The sequence below is a fragment of the Acanthaster planci genome, linkage group LG08, assembly GCF_054643075.1.
Source record: "Acanthaster planci isolate LZ-2023a linkage group LG08, COTS_SCS, whole genome shotgun sequence".
Taxonomy (NCBI): Eukaryota; Metazoa; Echinodermata; class Asteroidea; order Valvatida; family Acanthasteridae; genus Acanthaster; species Acanthaster planci.
The window spans coordinates 698842-724934 of NC_141784.1; the positions used below are offsets into that span (position 1 = coordinate 698842).

At 41.7% G+C, this 26093-nt stretch overlaps 2 protein-coding genes across 2 annotated transcripts in view; both read left to right on the forward strand.

The window, feature by feature from the left end:
- LOC147798283 (macrophage mannose receptor 1-like) overlaps window positions 1–4641 on the forward strand; it is a 28660-nt gene extending 24019 nt beyond the window's left edge. Inside the window, exon 23 of the mRNA XM_087139661.1 lies at window positions 361–4641. Within this exon, the coding sequence (XP_086995787.1) occupies window positions 361–539 (179 nt within the window). The 3' untranslated portion in view covers window positions 540–4641. The remainder of the gene's footprint in view (window positions 1–360) is intronic.
- On the forward strand, window positions 382–26061 carry LOC110978083 (macrophage mannose receptor 1-like). Its single transcript, XM_087139660.1, has 22 exons — window positions 382–515; window positions 8156–8233; window positions 8966–9145; window positions 9442–9614; window positions 10948–11050; window positions 11234–11496; window positions 12323–12506; window positions 14368–14628; window positions 14837–15013; window positions 15328–15351; window positions 16014–16189; window positions 17086–17147; window positions 17616–17716; window positions 17943–18203; window positions 18631–18776; window positions 19460–19562; window positions 19821–20065; window positions 20774–20948; window positions 22020–22286; window positions 22494–22667; window positions 23533–23562; window positions 23937–26061. Exons 2-22 carry the CDS (start codon window positions 8179–8181, stop codon window positions 24119–24121), a joined length of 3345 nt encoding a protein of 1114 aa, XP_086995786.1. The 5' UTR covers window positions 382–515; window positions 8156–8178; the 3' UTR covers window positions 24122–26061.
- The last annotated feature ends 32 nt before the right edge of the window (window positions 26062–26093 follow it).

Here is a 26093-nt window from a genome sequence, read left to right on the forward strand (position 1 = left end):
TTATTGTGTTTATTTTGCGACACAAGCTGTTGATTCCCTCTGATGTCGTTGCTACTGTGAAGCCGCAATTTTGAGAAGACCTTCCATTCAATACCAGCCTTTCCCCTGAACAGCATTCTGTTTTCTGGAGGATTTGTGATCCCGCAAGTGCAAATCAAAAGGCCTATTCACCGATTCAAATTCCCTTTTTTTAATGTGGAGTTCATATGAACCATATCCTGATATAGTTGTGGGAATTCCAGGGCATGCAGCTTCTGATTTGAGCAGTGGAGGCTTTTTTTTAGCCTACTGTATCTTACTCATTCAAAATGTCTGTTAATGAAATGCTCAATGTGTATCTCTTTTTATCTTTTATTTTAGACAGTAAACTTTCCCCCGGTGCCTTAATTGGTCTGATAGTTGGAATAATCTTAGGAGCGTCGCTGTTGGTCATTGGACTGGCTGTCATTTGGACCAAATTCAGGCGAATCAACACGAACACGACTAGCTTTGGCGTCAGAGATACATCCCCGATTGTAAGCGATCCTCTGCTGACCTAATTTTGATGAATGCAATTAGCTGGCAGCTAAGATTATTCATGTCAGAAGATGCCAACTGTCATGAAGTACTGAAATTCGGTTGTGCATTTCTTTGCCTGTATTATTAAACTTGACTAATGTTTTAATCGGTACCGGACGTGTTTCTTGGCTTGGCTTCTGACTGATTAGGCCGATGCGCAATCCGCAGGTCTGGCTGCAGTGGCAGTGAAGATCTGGTCGGGGTTTAGTGCTGCACTAAACCACATTTCATTCACTCAATAATTGCTACGTACAGCAAAGGACACGTACATACAGACTTCATCTCGCTCCAAAACCATTTGCGTTCGATGAAGCGCTTCCTGTTATATTTAGTTCTGCACCATTCATTTAAACTGTTGTCAAGGGTTTGGTTAAAAATACATGGATGCTGTCCTCTGCAAATATTGATTTTCCAATGTGCGCAATTGTTATCTTTCTTCTGATGTTTCAAAATTGGATTTCGTTTTCTACACAGGATTTCTATCAAACCATGAATCAAACCAAACTACAGTACATATAAACTATTCAGAAACTGGTGATGACATTAAATTTCTAGGATATAGAAATTGACCTTGGACTTGTGTTTAGATAAAAGAAAATAAAAATTGTTTACCAAGATTAATAAAGGCTAGTCGACTTCAAGGGACAGTTCACATTTTGCAACTACCCAAAATGTAGCCAACAAAGTCACAGAAAAAACTTCAAGTGATCGGATCGCGGTCACTCACACCAGCTTCATGCCCACACACGTCTTAGGCCTATAGACCGATTTGCTGACGCCATTACTGCGGTGTACCTTTCCCTCACTCAGGCGCACATTCCTAAGCTCGATGAACCCTTGTTTTTGGTTAGCATTGCGCTCCCGTTGGCTGATGAAGAATCATATAGGGCGCGTTCGAGCGAGCTACTCGCGTTAACACGAGTATACTTTGAGCGCTCAAACGGCTGGAGTACGACCCGAGGGTATACTCTCACTAGAGGGGGAGTATACTCCTGTGCCCAAGTGTAATGTGCACGCATCCTACTCGTGTTAACAGGAGTAACCGCGCAAACGCACCCTCAATGTGCTCCTGATTCTTGCCACTGGATCGGTCTATAGAGTTTTTAACTCGACACACGTACACTGTGCACAGGCGGTACATGTACGTATGCTGGGTCATTGGAGTTCAGTTCGGCAGTAGACCTCATGAATAATTCATGTTTTTGACTCACCCACCTACGGAAAAATTATTCGCAAGCGTTCCGTTGAAAACTTACAGGGGTGTGATTTTTTATCATTTTCTCTCAGGTTCTCTGCTTTTGTTCATTTTTCTCTTTAGAAAACAAGGTTTTTAATCTAAGTGGGATTTTAAGTGCTCTGTAAAAAGACATTACGATCGTGTTTTGTGCTGTTTTTATAGCAAAAACGATCAAATGGGATTTTTTAAGAAAAAATGAACAGAGCCAGAAATCGCACCCCTGTACTTTTTCAATGGCCCGCTCTTACTTCTTGCCTCCAGGGCCATTTTTGCGCTTGCGTGAAAAATTATGAATTTATTAGTAAAAAGGTCTATTCTTTGGCTATTAGGTTTGTAAGTGTGAAAAAGTTAAAAAGTTTAAACCACGCCCACTACACATGCACTGCACATAGAGTTATGTGCATTGACAGCTGTTTACATGGAACTGTGGAACGGGAAGTTAACACGCAACTTCAGCGATCGTCCAATGGGAGCCTGCAAATCGTGGCGCGTCCGATCCCGAGTGTATGACGAAGTCATGAGCAAGACTGTGTTGTCTTGAGGTTTTAAATGAAAACCAAAAGTGCTGTTTAACACGAAACAGGCACTAACCATTTACAGCACCGATGTAAATTGTGATCGATAGTAAGATCTCTCCGCATAACCGACTAATGATAACTACAGATGTTGAATTTTCCCATATGCTGACAAGTTTTAACCGAGATCATGTTTGGTTCACTAGCAGTGAATAGAAATATGTTGAATCCATCAAATCGATTATTCTACCTAATCCTTAGGAAAAAAAAGCTGGAGATTCTATAGCATGTACTCCCACACCAATGTGAGATCACTTTGTAGTGCCATTGAGGCACTTTCAGCTGTAGAGCTTCATTACCGACGGTTCAGACGAATTACAGTTTATTCCCTGAAACCATTGTCAATTTAACTACATATGTGCACGTCGTGTTCAGTTATTTTTATCGGTTAAGACTTTTTAACACCTGATCGTTCCGCAATAGAACCAAGTTCGTACATGTTCCTTCTAATTTGTATGTGATTTATCATTTTGTTCACCTAGCTACGTTTCATTTGTGTCGTGCATCAGTTTTGAGTCTATATGGTGTCAAAGTTGCGACGGATTTTTACAGATGCATACACTTGTGCCAAGTCGCTTCTTTCTTTGTGCTTGTTTATGAGGAGGGGCTCTCAAAAATCTGGAAAAAGCAACCGGTAAAGTACAAACCACTTGCCCTTAATCTCTGGAGTACAAACCCTTGCTTTTTAAAATTATATACACTTAGGCGGTTCCTAAATAATACGTACCCCGCTTCTTAAAATCTTGACAAATAGCAGTTCTGGAATTACCAACAGTATTTGCTAAAGTAATCATAGAACCTATACATAGTTTCGGGCAACGATATTGCGATGGATCGAGGACATTGATAATAAATTTTCAGAATGATCCAATAGAAATAAAAATAAATGCTCTTCAAGACCCGAAAAAGAAAACCGATAAATTTCATACAGATGTTAAACAAGTTAAAAATGTACCGTTTTCATCGTGTCCAAATTTGAGATAAAGTAGACTTAACACCATGCCAGTACCATTTGACAGTTTCAAGTGGGTGCCTTTTGCTTGCTTGAAATCTGCGAATCACCTTTAGGGACAATATCTTAATATCAATATCTTTACATACCTTGTATGAAAACAGTCTCCTGGTGCTGAGTGTGCTTTAACGTAATCTTTTTGCTATACTGATTTATGAAACTGTGTTGGACTGTATAGAACCCAGCGAAACTGACTTTGGGCAACCAGGATTATTAGAATTTTAAAAAGTACCAAACTGGCGCTTACCCCGTTTCAGATATAGGTGTTCGTAAAATAAAGCAATCGCATGCAACTTGGGGTTAATTGGTTTTTCACGTAACTTTGTTTTAAAATTTCATTTTCGATTTTTCGAAGGCAGTAATCGTTTTTTTAATGAATATATGCTGATAATTTACTCCGATTATTTCTTGTCTGTGGATTAAATATACACACACAGTCTCTCGACGTGTGGCAAATTATGTAATGGTACCGCACTCAATTCCGTGTGTGACCCGAGTTTCACCCAGTCCCTGTTTAATGACCTCACTGTAGTCCAGAATGTTCTCGTTCTACGCTCTGGAGGTTTCCTGTAGGATTACATCATTTCTAGTTGTGTAGTGAACATTCTAGAGAATTCTTGTTAGATTAAGTAATGCTAAGAGGTCTATTTTAAGAAACTTACGTAATGAAACAGAATTTTTAGAAGAATTATAGACTATAAAATACGGGTTCTGGTAGACGAGAGAGAGACACGCACACAGCTAGAGAGATTTTAGAAGGCAATGCTATACCTTACGCAGGCTGTGAGAAGTCTTTGACTTGTTGACTTCTGCACCATTTCAACCTGTGGTGGCGAGTCGTCTGTGGAGCGACACTTGTAAGAAAAGTTCGTCCAGACCGAGAGTGAAATGCAAAGCTAAATCTTGTTCCAGGAGAGACAATTTGTGAGCTGAATCAGTTCCAGTTTGTGGGAGCATGAAGTCCCGTATTTGCAACGGTCATCACGCCCTCGCCGTTAGGTCTCCAGTCCGGTCATTCTTATTCGACGTGGTCTCTGTCTCCGTTAAAGCTCATTTCTGCACTGTCAAGGACTGGACTGTTTTTTGCCATCTGTGGAGTCCAGCATTCTTCACTGTATTGCCTGTGAAGCTCTCGCCCATAAGAACACCTTGTTTATATGAGATAGTCCTTATCATTGTTAACTAGTTTTAAGAAGCATTTTCTTTTTTTTTTACAGTGTAAGATTCTCATTAAATCATACTTGTTTATATGCTCCTTATATCAGTGTTATCTTGTTTGATTTCTTTGTTGCATCGGAGAAAATTCAAGCATTAGACTAAGTGCCATTCTTAAATAGTTCGGAGTTTTTGGGATCGTAACAAATTGGGGCCCGCTTGGGAGTGAACAAAAACAAGTCAATTGCTTCTTTCTAATTGTCAAACAAGGTTACACGCTTCTTTTTACTGTTGCTATTAAACTGCATTGTCAATTTATCATGGCTTAGTTCGATGCACAAGCTTTCGTTTGGGCTAAAGATTTGTCATACGGTAAATAGCAACAGCCTACAAAGGAAGAGTTGCACGAAGTCGGTAAATTCCTTCATCTAGAAATTTGGCGGGCTGTCAAGAAACCCAAGCTAGTGAGTACTCTTGCCGAAAAATTGAATCTTGAAATTCAGGATTCTGTGCAAGCTACCGGTAGGGAAAATGAGCTTGCCAAAATTCAGCTGGAAACAAAAGGCTCAGACTTGAGTTCAAAAGGCAAGAAAGAAGAAAAAGAAGAATGAGAAAAAGGCAAAAGAAATAGAAAGGGAACGAGAAAGAGAAAAAGCCAAACCACCAAGGCTTGAACTCGAACATGAACTTAAGATGAAAGAACTGGAGTTAGGAACAATCAAAGAAAAATTCCAACTGACTTTGATCTAGCTAAAATGTAGGGTTCAAAATTCAGTGAGCAGGGTGTTGAAACATATTTCCTGTCTTTTGAGAAAACTGCCCAAAAGTTTGATCGGCCCGAGAAGTATTGGCCTTTGCTTTTGCAAAGCACATTTGTGGATAAGGCTCAAAACTTCCATGCCACACTTTTGGAGGAACAGAGTAGTGAAAATATATACTACTGTTAAAAACAACTACTTTGACTGCTTGAGAATTGCTTCCTGAGGCCAATAGGCAGAAATTTTGAAAAATGACTAGATCATATGGCCAGACCGTTGCCGAATTTGCTAGACAAAAGGAAATTGTTTTTAACCGATCGTATCGTTCTCTCAAAATTGATGAGTTGAAAGAAGTTGTACTCTTCGAGGAATTCCAAAATAGTGTCTCTCCAAGTATCAAAACACAATTGGAAGAACACATCACTAACGTGAAGAAAGCGGCAATTGCGGCTGATGATTACCAACTTTCGAATAATTGCCATTCTTAAATAGTTTGGAGTTTTTCTGGATCGGAACAATACGTAGATAGTAAATGTCCGGAAATGTTGCCTTGTTTTTTGCTGGCACGATTTATTGATTTGCTTATGATAAAATATAAAGAATTTATTAAAAATGTCATCACCACGTAAAAACACAGGCTATCTTGTGTAGTATGAAAGGATGAAAACTAACTCTACATTCTACTCAGCCTACGCATCATGAAAGGTTTAAGCAAAACCATAAAGGCGGCTTTCCGTGTACGTTTTTGGGGTGCGTTGCGCATACGATGCGTAATCAACTCCATCGACGTAACACACGTATGCGTTGCGTTTGGCCGTCAAAATCGTCCGGGGAGCGGCGATTTTGACGGATATGCAACGCATGGCGCAAGTGTTGACGTGCATGTGGAAAGGCGCCTTAAATGTGCCGTTTACGTGTACCGAGTAGAGTAAACTATTGCGATAAGGATAGCTTGAACTTGATAGCCTAAAGGATAACATGCCTTCATTCTCTGTTGTTTGGTCAAAATGGTTTGGTAAGATATAATGTTCCAACTAGAAATTAAAATGATAAATCAGCAAATCAGAATAAGATGATTCGTGAAATCGCATGAAGTAAGGAGTTCTTACACATAATGTAGATTAAAGACATGCGCAGTGCACGGTTCATATTTTTCTCAATTGGTACCATTCATTTCGTTGTTGTACACCCGTTCACCGGGAGAGAGGGCTGTTTTGGCGAGTTTCACCCGCGTGCCACTTAGCCCATCTCGGCTACTCCCACCTCAGTCTGCATGTGGATCAACGTGTCTGACACGCAGGCTGTTTTGGGGTTCTTTTTCGGTTCTAGTTTAACTCTTCACACATTTGAGGAACATTTTCGGTAAAATTGAAATAGTGCTCCAGTGAAGATTACGTGGTAGAAAAGTAGTGGACGTGTAAAAGTTTATACAACAATGAGAATAGTCACTGGAGTTGTATCAGTACCCAGGTCATATTATCTCAGCCCGTTGATCAAAAACAAAGTTGAAATGCCCTCGGACCTCTGCCCCTCGCTCTTTGAACTCTGATAACATGCATTGACTTCAACAGTAGAGGTAATTGTGTCGATTATGCGATCACAGCAGTCTTTCTTCTTGTTTTTTAATCTCAAAATGTTGTTTTATGCTGAACACTTAGATAATTATAAGTCAAGCTGCAAAATTGGCGATGATTTTAATCTTATTAATATTATGTCAGTGTAGTATTAAATGCGGATAATGAAACACTACTCACGGAACGATGTTATTGTGCAAGAAATTTCACAGAATAAGTGGAGGCTGCGACTCAAAAAAGTAGACCAAATTACATTGATCCAAAATAATCGAAATTTTATATTTTACTGGTGGTGTGGGTTGATTAGCATAAAATATGATTTTTATTATACATTTTGTTCGATAAAATAGAAACAGGTAATTCAATATTTCTCAAGTACAAGGACATTCACTGAAGCCATATCTTCAAGCAATGTGATTGGGGTATATTTTGCAGGAGGCATTTAGGGACCCTCAATGGGTTTGGTCACAGTTTAAAGACTGACCTAGGCGGAATATCACCAATTTTTTCCGTCTTTAATTTCATGGTGGGGGGTACGGTATTCGAGTGGGGGTCCGTGACTTCCCTGTGCCCCCTCCTAGTAACGATACTGCCTTCAAAAGCACGAGAGCAAGTGAATGTGGTTTAGTCTAATGGATGCATTGAATAACTTGTACTAAATTATAGGACGTTTGATAGGACATAGGATTCTACATCTAATCCAAGCATTTCCCGCCAAACCTGGCTCATTTTAGAAAAGAAACTTGTTCATGTTTCGTTTACTGGTATTAAAAGGTGTACAGATCTATATAAATATTACTTTGTAGCAAGGACTTTGAATTGTTACAAATGAAATGCCACTTTATTATCAAATGCAGTTATGCAGAGATGACATTAGGCCTATGGAGGCGTAATGGGGCACAACGGTAAAACAAGACGAATGGATATGGAACATCTTTCATGGCGTCTAAACCAATTTTTGGAAAAAAAAATCCCGCCAGAAATCTGTTCAAATCTTACATCTCTTGGAAACACAGAGCTTTTTGCAGGAAATTAGTGCATACTTTCAACGGAGGTGCAGATACACTAACAAAAATATGCCATCATTTTAAGGCTGTGCGCTTAGGTAAAGACAAATGACAAAGTAAATGCAAATATGACTATGGACTTGCATGCTAAAGTTTAAATTGATAGTGCTGATGATGGACGATGAACCTATTAGCAAAATACTAAGTTGCCTTTACTGAGTTAATGTTACTCTGTTAATGAATTGTACGAACCAGACAGGTCATACCTTTTTGCCGCAGATTTCCACGGACAAAATCTCAACATGAAAGCTCTCCAGTCCTTGATTTGCATCGGATTTTTAGTGAGCAGTTCACATGGTAAGCTTTTGCTTTCTTTGAAAATATTTCCAGAGGGTGCATTATTATATGCTGTACAACTTACTCATGTGGATTGGTACACTTGGAGTTGGAAGTCTGAGTTGAGTTCGTCACTACTTTTCCTCCTATGATGCTGATCGATGTGGAACGAGTCCAGTGTCATCAATCAGTCTCTCATATCGGTGCAGCTTTGCAGAAAAAAGTGTTGTAATAGAGTCGGTGTGATCATGGGAAGTGTGACATAACCCTGTTTAAATCAGAATGTATCATGCCCTCAAAAAGGCCTTCCGTGATCGAGAAATGCATGGGCGTAAATTGAAGGGGGGATGGGGGTATATCCTCCCACTTTTGGGAGGGGGATGGGCTATCATGTGATAGTATGTGATTATGTTAAAGGTTACGAATTGGGAATTTTACTCAACTTTTTCAACGAATTTAGCTGAACACTTCAGAGAGTACATCAGAGATTTTAAAGGATGAACTTCTCTTGACCTCGTCTTATATAAAGGCCAACGATTAAAACAATATAACAAAACCCTGGAAACTTATGGAGCCTTTAGAGGGACATGTACAAAAAACCTAAATCGTGCGCGTGATCTCATTTTATTGTGAAGACGATTTTATTAGCCTTGTCATCCCATCATGCAAATTTGCATTGCATCATGGGACTTGGATTACAATCAAAAATGCATATTATGCATAAACCAATGGAGGAAGTATACTGTTCTACAGGCACGTGCCCGCCGACAGCGACCGAGCAGTACTTCCAACTGGGCCCTTGGTGTTACATCGCTGGGGGAATATCCGCTGATGAACGGGCTAATTTCACTGAAGCCAACGAGGCTTGTAAGGCCTTGGACCCTCGCGGTAAAACAGGCACCTTGGCCGTCATTAGTCGAATGGAAGTGCAGTGTAAGTTTGTCTCGGTTAAAAAGCTCAGTTTTGTTTTTAAACGTTCCAACAAGTGGTTGGCAAAACTGGCTGACCGTGAGTGCAAAGAAAACGAATAATTCCCAAAGAGTTAAAAAGTCTCACAAAAAATTCGAAGCACAAAATGATAAGTACTTCTACAAAATACGACAGGATGATTTAACTTTGACAAATCATAAATGTTTATTATTCCACTTAGACCCCATTTTTAATTTTGGAATGCTGCGAATTTTAGTCTAGCTATTTTGTTTGAATTATTGTTGAACCCTTCTCCACAGCTCTGCTCACAGCCATCTCGGGCTTCGTGTTTGACACCAACTCGTGGATCGGTCTATCCCAAGGTATCTTTGACGAAAATGAGCCTGGTTTCCAATGGGTGGATAAAAGCGAGTTGAGATACCAAAACTGGGCACCATTCCAGCCAGATGGCTTCGGCCTCATCCCTGGATTTGTAAGTGAGAAAAATGGTAAAACCGGAAAAGGTCCCCGGCGATCACTGACCTTCAAGAAATTTCTTCAAACCCATTAAGGCGAATCTAACGACGGCCTAGTGCTGTAGTCGAGCCCATGATTTCTGAGGCCAAGGCTGAGTCAGAGCCATGGGTCTCTGAGCCCAAGGCCAAGACCGAGTCACAGCATTCGAGGCCGACGACAAGGCCACAGTCTATTAGGCCAAAGTCAGTTACAATGCACCCACGTGTAAAAGAGTAACTTTTAACGAAAGACATTTGATTTCCATACTGCGTGTTTTACAGGGCCCAAACATATGCAACTTGTCACTCCCCAATGATGTTTGATAAATATCTGCCATTAACCTTTCATTGCGGGGGGTCTTGTTGATAAGAACACTTCAATTTTATCATTGTTATATCTCATAGCTGTCTCATTCACTTTGTGGACCGCACATTAACTCCCAAACCCATGCTATCATGTAACTGAAAAAAAAACCAACCGATGGCCAAAGTAATGAAAATATAAGACAGCAAAATCCCCAACAGTGTTGGATTAAAAGACAACCTGGACTGGCAAGCTTGTTATATAGTGAACTGGCCCCAACGTTAATAGTTTAATCCAACCAACTCTTCAGCGACGCGGACGTTTTTGCTTTAGAAGTAACGCTAGAGACTGTCTTGTTCCACTATTCCAAAGATGGATTTGTTTCAGTGACTGTAACTGCCTTCTTTCTGCCCTTGTTCCGACATTTTAAAAGCAGCTGATATCTATCACCTGATATTTATTATTCAAAGAATAATTATTACCTGTCTCATCATTATCATTTTGTGAATTTTTCTTTTCGACAAAGGTGTAGATCATTTCGACGACTGGGGAGTGATGATAAATGAACATTAACAGAATAAGGGGGTGTGGGAAAAGTAGACGAAGGCAGCCTTAGACCTTTGTCATAATGCTGCCATTGCCATTTTTGTCTTGTTCCCTGTATACTAAATAAATGACAAAAGTAATACAACTTTTGATAAAAGGAAACAGACCATTTTTCCTTCTAGCCCCAGGCCGTGTCCGTGGCTTCCAGAGCTACGGCTAGGTCTATTGTCTACGCGTCTCCACATATTTCAAATTGAGTATGGATCTAGACCTAGCCCTAGACAACAGATTCGGATTAGCCTCAGTTTGGTTGCATTGCTTTTACAAGATGGCTGCCCCATGATAAAGCGCTAGGCTTGTCTGCTGTTCTTTGTAATAATCCCTCAGGGGTCGAGTAGAACAACGCTGTTACTATCAGCAAAGAATTTCTATTAAACATGAAATGTTGGTTTTTCCAACAGGGAAGTGACTGTGTGGAACTGTTCAATGACCGCTACCACCCTGGCCGCTGGTATGATGCCCCGTGCTCCAAGAAAAATGCCTATATTTGTCAGGTTAAAGCACGTACGTTCAGTCATAAGGTTTGCAAACTTAGTGTAACAGTGTAACAGATAAACCTGCTATGCAGCGTGACCTGTTAGAAAAGGAAAAAAGACCATTTGAAAACGGTTTAAACGCATTTGCCTTGTAAAACTTACAATAAAACTACTTGAAACCAAACGTAAAAACCCTAATATTTCCATTCAGTCGATTTAGAAACGCACAAGAGACTATCTGAGTGCCTGGCAGACTACACCGACTATTTCTTTTCATGCTTCCGGCTATATACGACTCCCAGGACATTCGAGGAGGCAGAGAAAGTGTGTCAGACTGACTCCCCAGTAGACAGTTTCCTAGCAACCGCTGATAATGGCTTCGACAATGCCTTCATGGAGTACATGTTGTACCAGCAAATCGAGAACAGGTCGATCGTCACAAACAATGCGTGGATAGGCTTACGGAGAGAGCCGGTACGAATGGCTGAAACTATTGTTCTGAATTGGGCCCCTAGCCTACTTGGGCCCGATGGAGGCCTATATTTTCCTCAATTTCCCAGGGCCATATTTAACCCCCTAAGAGCATATCTGTTTGTCTTTTGCAGTCTCAGTTGTCTATAAATTCATTTCAATAAAACTTAGCATAAACTTTGAACAAAACAATATTCTATACATAGGGGCATAAATCCTGTGAGGCGGGCCACTTTTGGGCATGCGGGATGAGCTACTGGATCCCCGCCACATTTTCAGTTTTGTGAACTTTTCAAGTCAGTAGGTATACACTTAAAAAAGGGAAAAGTACAGAAGCTTCGAAATCGCTGTTTTGATGTAAGGTTAAGGGGTGTAAGTATGCATGACATATACATCATGGGCAGCGAACCCTAGTGTAAAGTGGTGTCCAGCACCCCCCCCCCAATTTTTGGAGTATTTAACCCTAGGTAGTTTTTCATCCCCCAGGCCAATCCCCGGCGAAATATTGACCCCATCGTCTACACTTGTGGAAAGTTTCAAACTAATATGAAAGAACATCGTGTGTATGTGGGCATTTACATGTACGGCCTGATTGCAACCAAAGAAAAACGCAGAATTTCTCGGCCCCCTGCGTTGATACTTAACATTTTGCAAGAAATGTACGTTTTGGGGGTAAGACCCTTTATCCCTCATTTTCATCATTTATCTGAAAATAAAATCGATTAAAACTGGACGGAGATATCCTCCCCTGCAGTTTGAATTGATGCTTTAAATCCATACAGTAACACAAACTCAGTTCAGACCTAATTTTCCTTGTTGCATCAATCAGGTGACAAACCAGCTGAAATGGTTGGACGGTTATTCGGTAACATTTACCAAGTGGAGCAAGTATGACCCCAACTATAACAAGGGTCGGTTGAATTGCACGGTCTTGCAAGCCTCGGGGGAGGAAAGCGCTTGGTTTGACAGGGATTGTGGACGGGAATACCCATTTTTCTGCAAGAGCCGAATCGGTGAGTATTTTGGGGAAAAGGCCCGGCCGACATTGCATGTACGTTGAAGAAAAAAAATGGACCGAGTGCCTCCAATTCTGAATCCTCGTCACTATCTCATAAAGAAGTGAATTACTTCACATATTAATGTTGTAATGCCTAAGTCACATCACATCGTGAAATCTAGTTACTTCCAAAGAAGTAACATTTGCCAGGCCCAGCCGAACTTAAACTCATTCGAGTATCTGCCTAATTCCTAATTCTCCCTCAAAACTTGCACTTTTTATCGGCACAACCAGCTGTCCGCTCGAGCCAGACCTTTCTTTTTACAGCCTAGCAAGGCCTAATCTGGCCAGGCCCCGCTTAGTCCACCCCAGTCAAGACCAAGCAAAGGCGAACCTTAAAATGTAATGTGGCGCAACGCCCTCCGACGAAGGCAAGGGCGCCCTCCTCCTCAAGGCTGACGGCGGACAGCACGTACTGGAAAGTCTCTGAGCGGCTAGAGACGAGTCCGTTGGAATGGAAGTATATATACCGTCCCGGTCTGTTGACTGGGCTGTTAGGCACCAGAAGGTCTGACGTAATTGGCCCGGTGCCTCGTGACGTAACTAAAACAACACGTGACTCACAAAATAAGACGGCCTGAGACTCGGAGTAACGACCCTTGGATGCCTGATTCGTGTACAACAACAAAATGACATGGTTTATTCATTAATGCCCCTCAATCTTTCACACAACCAATACACCAGTATAGGGCGGTCTTAATGGGAGGACTGTGCGACTAGACTTTGCCTGGAGCAGTGGGCCCCACAATTACTTGTGTGCATCTAGTGCCACCGGGACCTGAATAAGTCAAAGGGCTATCTAAGGGTTACGCCACTCACGAAAGCTCCCACAAGGAGCTTTAGATCTTACCACACCACCAAATAGCCCCTCAACCTACCAAGCCCCTTAACAACATACGCACTACTTGGGATTAGTAACTAGCCACGCTAACGACCCAACGTACGAGGGCCTCACCTTCACGCTCTCTCAGTTGCTTGCTCTGCCTACACCAGCAGGATCAAACCAAATGCAAGGTTCTGCCGCAACACGTGCTCCCGTCGCGCCTTATATAGCCTCGCGAGCTGGCCGCTGCCGCGACTACGCTTGCGCGCGCGCTGCATGTTGTTAAGCAGTGACTTCTGCTAACCAATCGCCCTACGCACGAGGCGGAGCCTATGCGCCGTGCTCGCTTAACACACAGCTACACAAAAGTATACATGTACTGTACATCTGCCCGCCTCCGTTACCGTGCAGAAGCGCCATCTATAATCTTATCCAGCGCCTGTGCCTAGCGCCCTCTGTCGCGTTAGGGTATTGTAATGTAAAGTAGGTTTAAACGCAGGAACAGACAATCCAATGGGCACAGTTGGCATTATGCCCAGAGCCTACACACACACACCCAAGTGTGTATTTGCCTGCAACTGGGGACCCCCTATTGGTCCTCTTTTGTTTGTACATTAACTTTTTCAGAAGACCACCCATATGTTTTGTACACAGTTGTCAATCGGGGACCCTCTGTCAATTGGGGACCTTATTGTCCTCTATTGTTCAGGGTCCCCAATTGAATGTAGAAACAAACTCACACCCCCACCCACCAACAACCACGTGCACACAGATTATGTTTATGTTGTATCTCTCTGAATTTTCGATTTAGGGAAAGCTCAAAGTAGTTGGCACATACACAGGTAGTTTATGTTCATTTATATTATGCAAGGCTCCAGCTCTTTCGAGAGATATACCTTCTGCAGGGTAGTTCCTTTGCAGCATTGTGCCCACTGTGGAAGAAGTTACCCCACATTCGAGCTTTTCGTTCACTCTACCAATCTCTGTACTGTAGGAGGCCACCACCCCCCAACCGCTGCACCAATTATTAATGGAACATGTCCCGACGGCTGGGAGTCCCATGGCACCGACTGCTACCTGTTCAAGCCCTCATCCACTCCGCTCAACCGCAACCGAGCGCAGTACGACTGCTTCCTCAACTTCGGATCTCGGCTTGTCAGCATCCACACTGCTCAACAGAACGAGTTCATCCGCAAAAGGGCGGCAGACGCGGGATATGTGACCGTGTGGATCGGATTGGAGAGGGACTACGAGGGTAAGCTTGCCCAGTTTTTAAGAAGTCTGATCATGCAGTGAGGACTTCCTCTGGCAAAGTTTTCATTTTGTGAACCCTTTCCTGCTGGTAATAGCGCAGTGAGCAAAATTGTACGTCAGTAAGTCACTTGTTAAGCAGCCATGTCTGCGGATGCATTGAAGACGATCGACCTTGGACTTGAAATTTCTTTTCTCCTTTTGGGCAGCAGTGCGCAACAGTTTTAGATGGGAAGACGACTCAACTGTAGATTATGATAACTGGGCGCCAGAGGAACCAGGCGTGCATGACGAACAGAAATGTGTGAGGATGGGGACTAGAACAGACGGGCTGTGGAAGACTGTCGACTGCGGTCTGATCTCTAGTCATGTCTGCACGATGCCACAATGTGAGTGAATATGAACAACGCCTGGAAATACTGGATCCGTGTTTCTGTAATAAGATAAACGACAAACTAAGGTCAAAAGCGTATCCGCTCTAAAATTCTGGGTCAAAGAAAGCAACTTGGCATGAAAATGTCGCCGTTCGCTGTAAAAGAGACTCAATCACGATATCATGCTACAATGAAATCTTTACATAAAAAACCACATCAATGCTTCGATTTTGATTTAGTAAAGCAGCACCTTTTGTATACATTCACCCATGCCTGTATTTGGAATGCTAGAATGTTTGAATGTATTATGAATCTTTTGGTTCCCACAGATCAAGAGGACGACCCCCCTAAATGTAAGTCAATCTTGTTGGCAGTAAATTCCTAGGCAGTTGCCTTCCTTATGTCACAATGAATTTGGTTTCATCCAAACTGACCAGTTCTGGCAGAGGCCTCAACTTGAAGTCCATTTGTTTTGAGCGCACTTAGGTACTTACGGGGCAAGGAGAGAAGCAATGAAATGTAAAGGAATTAATTAAAAGAACAGTATAACCATTCAGATTCAACAAATTGGAAAACATCTGCCAAATTATACGAGACCTTCAACCGGGAAGACAACTTATAAGATAATTCATTGGTAAAAAATAAATTGTTCAGCAAGCTTCTGCATTGACTACCTTGTGTTTGAACATGTATTCTTTATTAACAATGGTATGCGGAAATCCGAGTTGAGTAACATACCTTCCCTGATGTCGTCTTACGACTACCGGTGTCGTATTTAGTTTTTTTTTTTGGGGGGGGGGTGTTGCAGGATGGTGTAAAATGGATACTGGTATAATAAGAAACGTGGTGGTGCCGTTTCTATACTTTCGGCACTTTCAATGTCTTAAAAATGTCAGCAAATGTCAGTTGGGAATGCGCATAATAGGAATGTGCTATGCAAGGGGCATGAAACTTTCCCCCGGACACGTCACCGAGAACTTCCCTGACCTTTCCTTGCCTCCCTCCCCCTCCCCAGCCACGGTGTGCTCTGGGACACCAGGCTGGGCATCGTTCGGCGACTATTGTTACTTGGTGTCCGACCCCAACACACACCAAGCCACTTGGAAAGAGGCCCAGCAGCAGTGCAACAGGCAGGGAGGGTATCTGGCGTCCATCACCAGCCAACCGGAGCAAGACTTCATCAATAGCATGGTAAGGACGATCAGCAAAGTCCTGTTGGTTGATACTGTATCGAGCACCATCCAATTGTTCTGAGGTGAACAGAAGTACCCCCTGTATACGCATACATTTCATAGTCGTTTGTGAACCCGAAGGTGCAGGTCCCACCAAAGGAGCCTCTGTTGCTATGAAAATTGCGCCATCTCTTGGTCCAGCTCGAGGTTCATACACCTCAAAAACTGCATTTAGCAATTAAAAACTGTCTCGGCATATCACTTGTAAACATGTTCGGGAAACAAACATTTCATGTTCAATTAAACAGTGTCTCGCTATATCAGTTGTAAACATGATCAGGAACCAAACATTTCGGTCGAGTTCGGGCGGCCTGTTCTTGACACAGGTTTCTTGTTCTCGCGCTCGAACGGCGGGAACACGACTCAAGAACACTGTTCTCGGAACACGATCACACACCACCTCCTCGTCGGGGTTTTACAGGAACACACGGAAAACCTCGTGAGATTTTGATTTTTGAACATCTGCAAAAGGTAGAGAGATGGCTTCCAAAGCCATAGACAATGGGAGGATTTGCAAAATTAACATTAATTATTTTCCGTAACACAGAAATAAATGTTCCTGTTTATATAGAAAAGAATTCGGCCCATCCAAACATTAACTCTCGAATAACGTAGTCTACATGGACGCCGCCATGTTGCATGTTGCTTGTCACTAACTACCAGCGATAACCGGTTGTTTGTTCCCGGCGTTCGAGCGGCCGACCAACGAACAACAAATCGAGCTGTTCGTGAACATACGAGAACAAGCTGCCCGAACTCAGCCTCTATTCAATCTCTGCAAAATGGGTGTAGACCTCCGGCGGCATCATAGACGGATAAACATTATTTTCTTCAGTGCTTTGTATTTTTTGGCAGCGTCTACAAATGTCTCCACGATTCTGGATTGGTTTAATGGAGACCTCTGACAACACTTACGAGTGAGTAGATTACTCAGAAAAGAATCATTCTTTAGACTTGTGATCAAAGATCTTATACGCTATACGGTCTTTGCTTGTGATCACGCCAAACTGTAGATGAATACTGCTGATTGCGTAGCCAGGCGCTTTGGAGGGAAGGGGAAGCAAGAGTCCCCCTTCCGGCACTAAAAATAAAATGGCGACAGCTCCCCTCGAAAACTCCCAATATTCCAGAAGGTGTAGGGCAAGAGGGGCAGCAGTTCCCAGGGGGGGAGCAGTTGCTCCGTCTGTACTCCCTTTGGCTCCGCCACTGATCACTGCTCTTGTATCCATAACTGAAATTAACAGCAAATGAAAGAAGCCATCAAAAATTACTTTGGTTACGTAGTTGTCGAAGTTGAAAATTGACAGCTTTGCTTTATTTTTCACGAAATGGATAAATAGCACAAAACCCCGTAGAAAAGGTTTAATATTTTCTGTCTCTTTAAGGTGGTCTGATGACGTAACGTCTGATTTCCGTTTCTGGGACGAGGGGCAGCCTAATGACTTTGCTGGTGAAGAGAAGTGCGTCGAGATGAATATGATGCTGGGTAAATTGGATGTTTTTTTTCTCGCTGTACAGGAAACAAGAAACAAAGAAGCCAAACAATCACATATGCAAACAAAAAAGATCAGGAAATTAATTGAAGATATATCAACGAATTTTTTCCCCAAACATGTAGCATTGCTAAGTAGAAATTTTCAAAATAAAAATCAAGGTATTTTGTAGACAATAAAGTAATTATTCCTTATTTTCTCTTTCAAAACAAAACATAGATGGGAAATGGAATAACCTGAATTGCGGGGTGAAACAGAACTTCATTTGTAAGAAATTTCAGAACACTACCTCGACCATTGCCACGCCCACGGAAACGCCCATCTCCGGTGGATGCCCCGATGGCTGGGTGCAGGCCAAGGCGAAGTGCTTCAAGGTATTCTCAGGAGCTAAGAACATGAAGACGAGAATGGACGCCGCGGCCGAATGCAGGAAGTACAATGATGGGTCCTTGGCCGTCATTCTGAACGTTGGGGAACAGGGTAAACGTTGGTTAGATGTGGCAGCCGATAGGTTTGAAATGGCGTCCGCCAAAATTGGTGCCAATGCATGTGTTGGAAAAAACGTTTGTATCCTATCCTTTGACTACGGAAGCATATTTAGGACACAAGTAAAAAACCTTTTTTTTTTCCTTCTTATTTGCCTGGGCTGAATACTAATTCGCCTGGGCACACTATAATAATCCTTCCGGGAGAAATAGTGGGTCAAACTTTTTAATCATGTCCTAAATACACTTCCGTACTTGTCACTATCCGGCTACTATAGAACTCAGCCTTACTTAAGTCATTACAATATGAATTTTGGCCCATAGGAATCATCAGAGCTGTAATTGTTGAAGTCAAGTCTTGTTCTCATGTTTGCGAGCAAAGGACAGAAATGCCTAGTGCCTTCTAACTCTGTTTCTCTCAGCGATGCTGACGACTTTAATGGAACCGTCTAACCAAACGCTCTGGATCGGCCTTAGCAACATCGGTGCGACCGACCAGTTCCATTGGAGCGACGGCTCGCCCCTGGACTACACCAACTGGTTTAGGGACGAAACACCTATAAACTTGGTAACGTTTGGTACACTGGTATGTGCCTGGCCCAATGGTTTTTATGGGTTGGTCCTTTCTTTTTTTGTGGACAATAAATTTCCCCGACTTTTCTTTCTCCTGAGAACATTTGCCCAATAGGTCAGAGTGTGCATTATTAGGGACAGGCAAGTGTTGATTGTCTCACAATGACGTCATTGTCGCTCACGTGATACCCCCTTGAAGGTTCATTCTACGTAGGTCATTATCTACAGAATTACCCTTCAGAAGAAATCCAAAACAAGTAAATTTGTATTATAAAGAAAACAATAATGTTCAACATGTAAAATGCAATACTGTATTCCAGATTTTAGGCTAGTAAAAATGGGACCAGCTTATGCAGGTTACAAGCTTGAAATACTTGGTTAAACAACTGCAGTTTATCGAACTTTGTTTCAACATCGCAACCAACAGCTGCACTTACAATGTAAATGGCATTAATAAAAATCAAGTTCCTGCCCATGGGCTTAAAAAGAAGAGCTGTACGGACCGTCTCAATTATATGAGGTTGCTGATACAGAGCATTTGTTGCGTATCCATTCGTCGGTGTAATTTTCGGAGCATTTTTGCTCGTTCGCTGCGTTCGCTGCGCCAGAAGAAATTGATTTGTTCTGGCGATATACTCAGTCAACTACTATTTCATGTGATTTGTTTTTTAACTGAAGGAAACCATCTGTGTGGTCATGCGTAATGACACCTTGGACCCAGGACGATGGCAAGACATACCTTGTGAAACCAAATCCAATTTCGCTTGCACGACAGATGCATGTAAGAAAGACCAGAAGATTCGTAAACGTTCCACTATTATGATTGGTGTTCATATCCAAGTATGACTTCGTTATTCCTGAAAATTAAAAGAATTTGCGTGAGTGTGATGGAGGACAAAGGGGATTACAAGTATTCGTGAGATGAAAGCGACTGAGTTGATTTTATCGTGAATATCGATAAGCGTGCCTTACGAAAGTCTTCAGGCTTTAAACACGCTTACAAATTAATTACACAACACACTCTTTAAACTTTTTTCAGCACCAGATTTCAAAGTTCAACCAGCTTACCTTCACAGCTGTGACCAACCGGGATACGTCAGCTTCCACGGCGGCTGTTTCCGGTACCACACCACATCTATGTCATTTGATGATGCCGTGGCATTCTGCCGGTCAGACGGCAACACCATTGCAACCATCAGGGATGACTACGATGGCGCACTGACCAGGCTGATGCTTTACTTGAACGACTCCAACCATGCCTGGATTGGACTGAGAAAGGACGAGGTGACAATGATTAGATCCTTCCAGTCAACACTGAAACTATCATAAAACAAAACCAAAAACAGTACAAAACTAAACAACCCCCTAAAAAAATGAAACGAACTACTTTCGTTAACAAGTGTACCGAGAGGGCATGGACTCCAGGTAAGAGTGCTAGAATTCTGTATCTTAATTGATAGAGAGCTAGTCAGTGGCATTCTGTGTTTGTGGTGTCTTGATTTCCTCGGCAAAAAGAACTGTACCCGTAGCAATCAAAGAACTACACGCATCATCACTGGCGTTGCGTTTAAACGAATATCATGTGCCTTCGCCTTGGGAAAGTAGAATGCTCTGTGGATCGATGAAGGAGGCTGATTACAAGACCATTCGAAGCAGTCAATATTTGTGTACTATTCGCCCCTGTCTGTGGTATAGCAAAGCACGATTTTGTGATCTCAAGTGTGTTGAATGGGAAAGACAATTAAAAACAAAATGTATGGCAGGTTCTTTGACAAACTGAACCTTTCAAACTGAAAATTGAAATTCTGTATCCTAAAAGTCGCTTTTTTAATGTTAGCCACAAATTAATACGGTCTCTACATTAAACGTCTCATGCACAACAATGTGCGATTTTCTTCCAACTGAACCTGACTGATTCCAAACCGTGTAGTCGAAAGAGTCATCATCAAACATTGAACTTGTTCACATTTTTTATCGCCTGTGTTTGGACAGGAAACGCACGCCTTCCGTTGGCTTGATTCCTGGCCGTTCCTGTACACAAACTGGCTAGCCGGTAAGCCCAGCGGGACCAACGCAGTCGGTCATGGGTGTGTTGCCGTGGATAACAAGGGATTCTGGTCCGATACAGCATGCTCTGAGAAGCACGCCACCATATGCAAAAACACCGGTAAGTACAATCACAGCGGATCCTTTGTTTCCTCGTTTCCAAAACGTCAGCGCAAGTGCAATTACTCGCAACTGTCAAAATTGTGCTTAGCAGTTTAATCACAGTCCTTCTCATCATCACATTGTAAACAAAGTTATGGCAACTGTGTTTAGGAGGTAAACGTCACATGTCAAATTCCTAACAAATATAAATTAGTATGTGCATTTCATCTTTACTGTTGAGAGAAAAGTATTTTGGAATGGATTTTTTTCGAAGGATACCTCTTGAAAGTGTGAACAACTAGAAAAAAACATCTAATTACCAGCAAAATAATGGTGCCCATATTGCTAAGAAATATCTGTGGTGTTTGATTGGTATTAGATTCACTCCACAAAGGATAACGTTTTCTTGTATGGGCGTCCAAAGTGTTGAATGTACACCACAGTTTTTTGACATGCAGCGTAGTAAATTGCACTTTGTAAAAACAACAAGCATGACCCTGGTGCTCATGAAATAATGGTGTCCACATCAAAAGTATATACCAAGATGAAAATTACTGTACATGTAACGGCAAAACTACTTCATATATAGAAAAATGGGGGAATGTCCTCTTTGCAATGGTATACAGCTTGTGATGTTATTGATACAGATGAGTGAACAAACTAGACCGATGTTAAGGGTACTGAAATCGGCACTGTGACAAATTTGCATATTTGATTAACAAGGGTAGACCATGCAAGTATGCAGAATATGAAAGGCTTTTGCTTTAAGAACACATTCTTGAAATCAAGGAGTCTACTTGAATGAATCTAATTTGCTTTGTTTTCACTACTTATACCATACGTTTAATGTTCTGTGCCCTCCACATGGCTACCATTCGTGGAAATGCACATCTGACATTACATTTTAATGTAATTTTCTTTTTATCTCGGTATACTTTTTATGTGGACACCCTGTACAGAGCATTGACAACAAAATAGCATTTATAGTTAGGTTGAAATTCCATGTAAGGAGAAAGGGACTGAATTTCTTCAGCATCCAATTTATTGTGTCGCCGTTGTTCCTATGTAAACTTGCGCGTTTTCTGTATAGCTTCACCGCCATCCACTGCACCGCCGTACGTGACAGGTTACTGCCTTGATGACTGGATTGCATGGGGGAGCCATTGTTACTTCTTGGTCTCCAAGTCGGAGGAGACAGAGTCAGGGACTTGGGGCTATGCCAGTTCTATCTGCGACAAGCAATATGCTTGCTACCTGTCCACCGTGCACAGCGAGGCTGAGAACACATTTCTTACGGAGCAAGCTAAGGCCGTAGGCGGAGGGACCTTTTGGCTTGGAATGAGCCGAGATTTTAAAGGTAATATAATGAGACTAGTTGGCCAGTCACTACATCCAGTGAAATTGATTAAGTTATATAGCATAAAGACTTCAGTACTTCACAAACAGGAAGGAAAACCATTCATGGAACACAAATTCTGTGATACAAATATAGGCCTATAGAAAAAACGAGCGTTTGTATGCTGATACTTCAAGTTTAACAATTAACTGAGTTTTCTTTCAACAGGAAACCTGCAGTGGGAACCAATATTGTTCGAGACACGAGAGCCAGTCGATTATGTCAACTGGGAGACGCCGGACTCTACCGCCGGCCCAGAACGCTGCGTTGGACTCAAGGCCGGTAAATGGGGAATGGTCAACTGCACGTCTTCTGCTGGTTACGTGTGCAAGAGGGACCAGAGTGAGTCCATGATGGGGGAAACATTGTTGGGCATGTGCAGGGGGGCATGACTGTGTAATAAGGCGGGCGTTGAGGCGGGCGTTGAAAGGCAGGGATCTCACCACCATTTCCATTTGATGCAAAATATGGGACGGAGAGAACCCCCCCCGCCTTTGTGTTGGTTTGATCGGAATCTCAGCAATTCTTTACAGACTTTTAGGGGGGATGTGTTAGGTAACAATAGTCTACAGTGTGTATAGGGATTGGACAGGTAAGGGGGGTACCCTTCCGTCCCATATCTTTCCTGGTATAACCATTTCACTTTTAAAACGCTTTAATACTGTGTTTACTGGTATCGTTGATTCTTCTTTAGTATTTTGAATTCTGAAGCAGGGTATTACTCTTTTATGAAATTTTTAAGTAATCTCTAATCTTTCTGAAAGAAATTAAAATGCAATACCTTTACCAAGTATAAATTATGCAGTTCCCCACATTCAATACAAAGAAAAAACACAAGAGTTAGGTAACGTATAATTGCTCGCAGCATCTGTAGAATGGTGTAAGGGCGGATCTTGAACCAAGTTTTGAGGGATAACACTTTTGCTCCTGGGGAATGCAAAAATGTAATATTTTATGCGCCTTGTGTTTTTCCAAGCTGGAGGGCTAAATTTGGGATGTTTTTCAGACTTTGGTGATAATGGAAATGACTTTGAGTTGTATCACGTAGAACTGCAAGTTGAAATATGCTGGGGGCCAATTCCTGAAAGCTAATATACCCAATTGGTATACCCATAACGCTAGTCACGCTCAAGGCTAACTCACATGGAAGCAGTTGTTTGATATTCAGTGCACTCAATCGTATTTGCATTCTTTGATTGATTTTCAGTTGCACTTCCGACATCGAAACCAACGTCAGGTAATGTTTAAAACTTCGAACTGTATCATGCTTATTTTGCGACACAAGCTGTTGATTCCCTCTGATGTCGTTGCTACTGTGAAGCCATGTAATTTTGAGAAGACCCTCCACTCAATACCAGTCGTTTTCCCTGAATAGCATTCTGTTTTCTACAGGATTTGTGATCCAGCAAGTACAAACCAAAGGCCTATTCACCGATTCAAATTCCCTTTTTTAATGTGGAGTTCATACGAACCATATCCTTTAATACTTGTGGAAATTCCAGTGCGTGCAACTCCTGATTTGAGCAGTGGAGGCCTACGGTATCTTACTTATACTCCCAAATGTCAGTTAACAAAATGCTCAATGCGTATCTCTTTTTATTATTCTCTTAGACGGTACACTTTCCCCCGGTACCTTAGCCGGCCTGATAGTTGGAATCATCTTAGGAGCGTCGCTGTTGATCATTGGACTGGCTGTCATTTGGACCAAATTCAGGCGATCCAACACGAACACGACTAGCTTTGGCGTCAGAGACACGTCCCCGATTGTGAGTGATGCTCAGTGCGTAAGTGAGTAGCAGTTGGCCATCCACCTTATTCTTTGGCTCTTGTGTTGCCTTGACGTTATTTAACTGAGGACTAAAAGCGTTCTTTAACACAAAATAGGTGTTAGCCATTTACGACATTTATGTACTGTAATTCACAGTTTGATTTCTCCGCATGACCAAATTATGATAAATACAGATGTTGAATTTCCCCGAATGCCGACAAGTTTTAACCGGGATAATGTTGGGTTACTTGCATATAGCAGTGAATATAAGTGTATTTTTGTGTGATTTACCATTTTGTTCACCTAGCTACGTTTCATTTGTATCGTATCAGTTATGAGTTTATATGTTAATGCCGTCAAAGTTAGCACGAATCGTTACAGATGCATATACTTGTGCATAGTCGCTACATTCTTTGTGCTTGTGTATGAGGAGGGTCTTTCAAAAACAAGGAAATCTGGCAACACCGATCAGTAAAGTACGAACTACTTGTTAATCCATAGAGGAAGGACACAGGAGTTTGAACTGCTCGAGCTGTAACATCTGGCCTATTACTGCTTTCTGGCATGCCCGGTATGTCCATAGCAAGAGCGCAGCGAACGCTTGCTACGCACCGTCTGTTTCACAACCACGAAACCCCTTTATACCCTTTGATCGTCGCCGCCATTTGTCGATGGTAATCTGCACCCTTAAAACTTTGCGTACTGAGGTATAGGAAATTGAATATTCATGCCTTTGTTGGTGCTTGGTATGATCTCATGACAATTCAAATTTAATGCTTGCGCAGTTGCTTGCATTACGCTGTGTGCTCTAAATCTGTATGTGCAGTCATTGCCCTTAATGAACTCTTTCTACTGGAGTTCTTTTGGGAATAAATTGCCCAGTTGTTTAGAAGATTTTGTGTTTTGTAAATCATTTTTAATATGGCATTTGTACAAAAAGGGAGCCCTCCCTGTGATAAAATAGCGCATTTTGTTGCTAATGAACTAAGATTCCCAGTAGTAGTGAACATTTTGTAGGCCAGTTTTAGCCAAATTCGTTCAAAGTGCTTGAACACCGATGTATTGGACGGAGGAGAATAAAATTACAAACGTTGCATGGATAATGGAACAGTGTATTACGTTATTTACGATGGCAAAAGCAGGTCTAATATCAGGAAGTTTTCTCCCTTTATTCTATGGTCACATCGATAATTTGTATTTTAATTGCAATAAAAAATACAAGAATTGCTGGGATATTACTGGCCCCGCTTGTCCGGCTAAGATGCAGGCAGTAATCAGACATTTTTGGAATGTTTTCTATTATTCATCTGACTCGGCGGCGACCGTCATTGAACGTGTTCAAGTGCCTGAGTTGCTACTCCTTCTGTGTCCTTTCTCTATGGTTAATCTGAGCAATCTAAACTTTTGGTCTTAAAATTACATAAATTTTTAAGCTGTTGATAAATAATACACGGTCAAGGTTTGCCCTTTCCGTTTAATAAAGCTTTTTTAAAGATTTTGACAAGAATAGCAGTTAAGGATTTACCAACAGTATTTGCTCAAGTAATCGTGTATTGGGTCAGTATAGTTTCGGGCAACGATATTGGTGAATCAGGGAAATTGGAGGATAATAAATTGTCATACTGATAAGAGAGAAATAAAATACATTGCTCTTCAGAACAAAAACAAAAGAAACAAGAAACCCAGAAATTTCATACAGATAATTAAACAAGTTGGAAATATACCGTTTTCATCTTGTCCAAATTTGCGATTAAGTAGACCTTACACCATACGGTACCATTTGACATTTTCAAATGTGTCTCTTTTGCTCGGTAAAAATTGGCCTGATTGAAATCTGCGAATCACCCATGTAATCGTAAAAAGCAATGGTTATTTCAGAAGCGTAATATATTTATTTGAAAAACAGAAATTTTGGTTAACGATTGTGCAATAATAAGGAATAAAAACAGTCCACTGGGTGTGTTTGAACTTCCTTTTTTGCTGTACTGATTTATTGAACT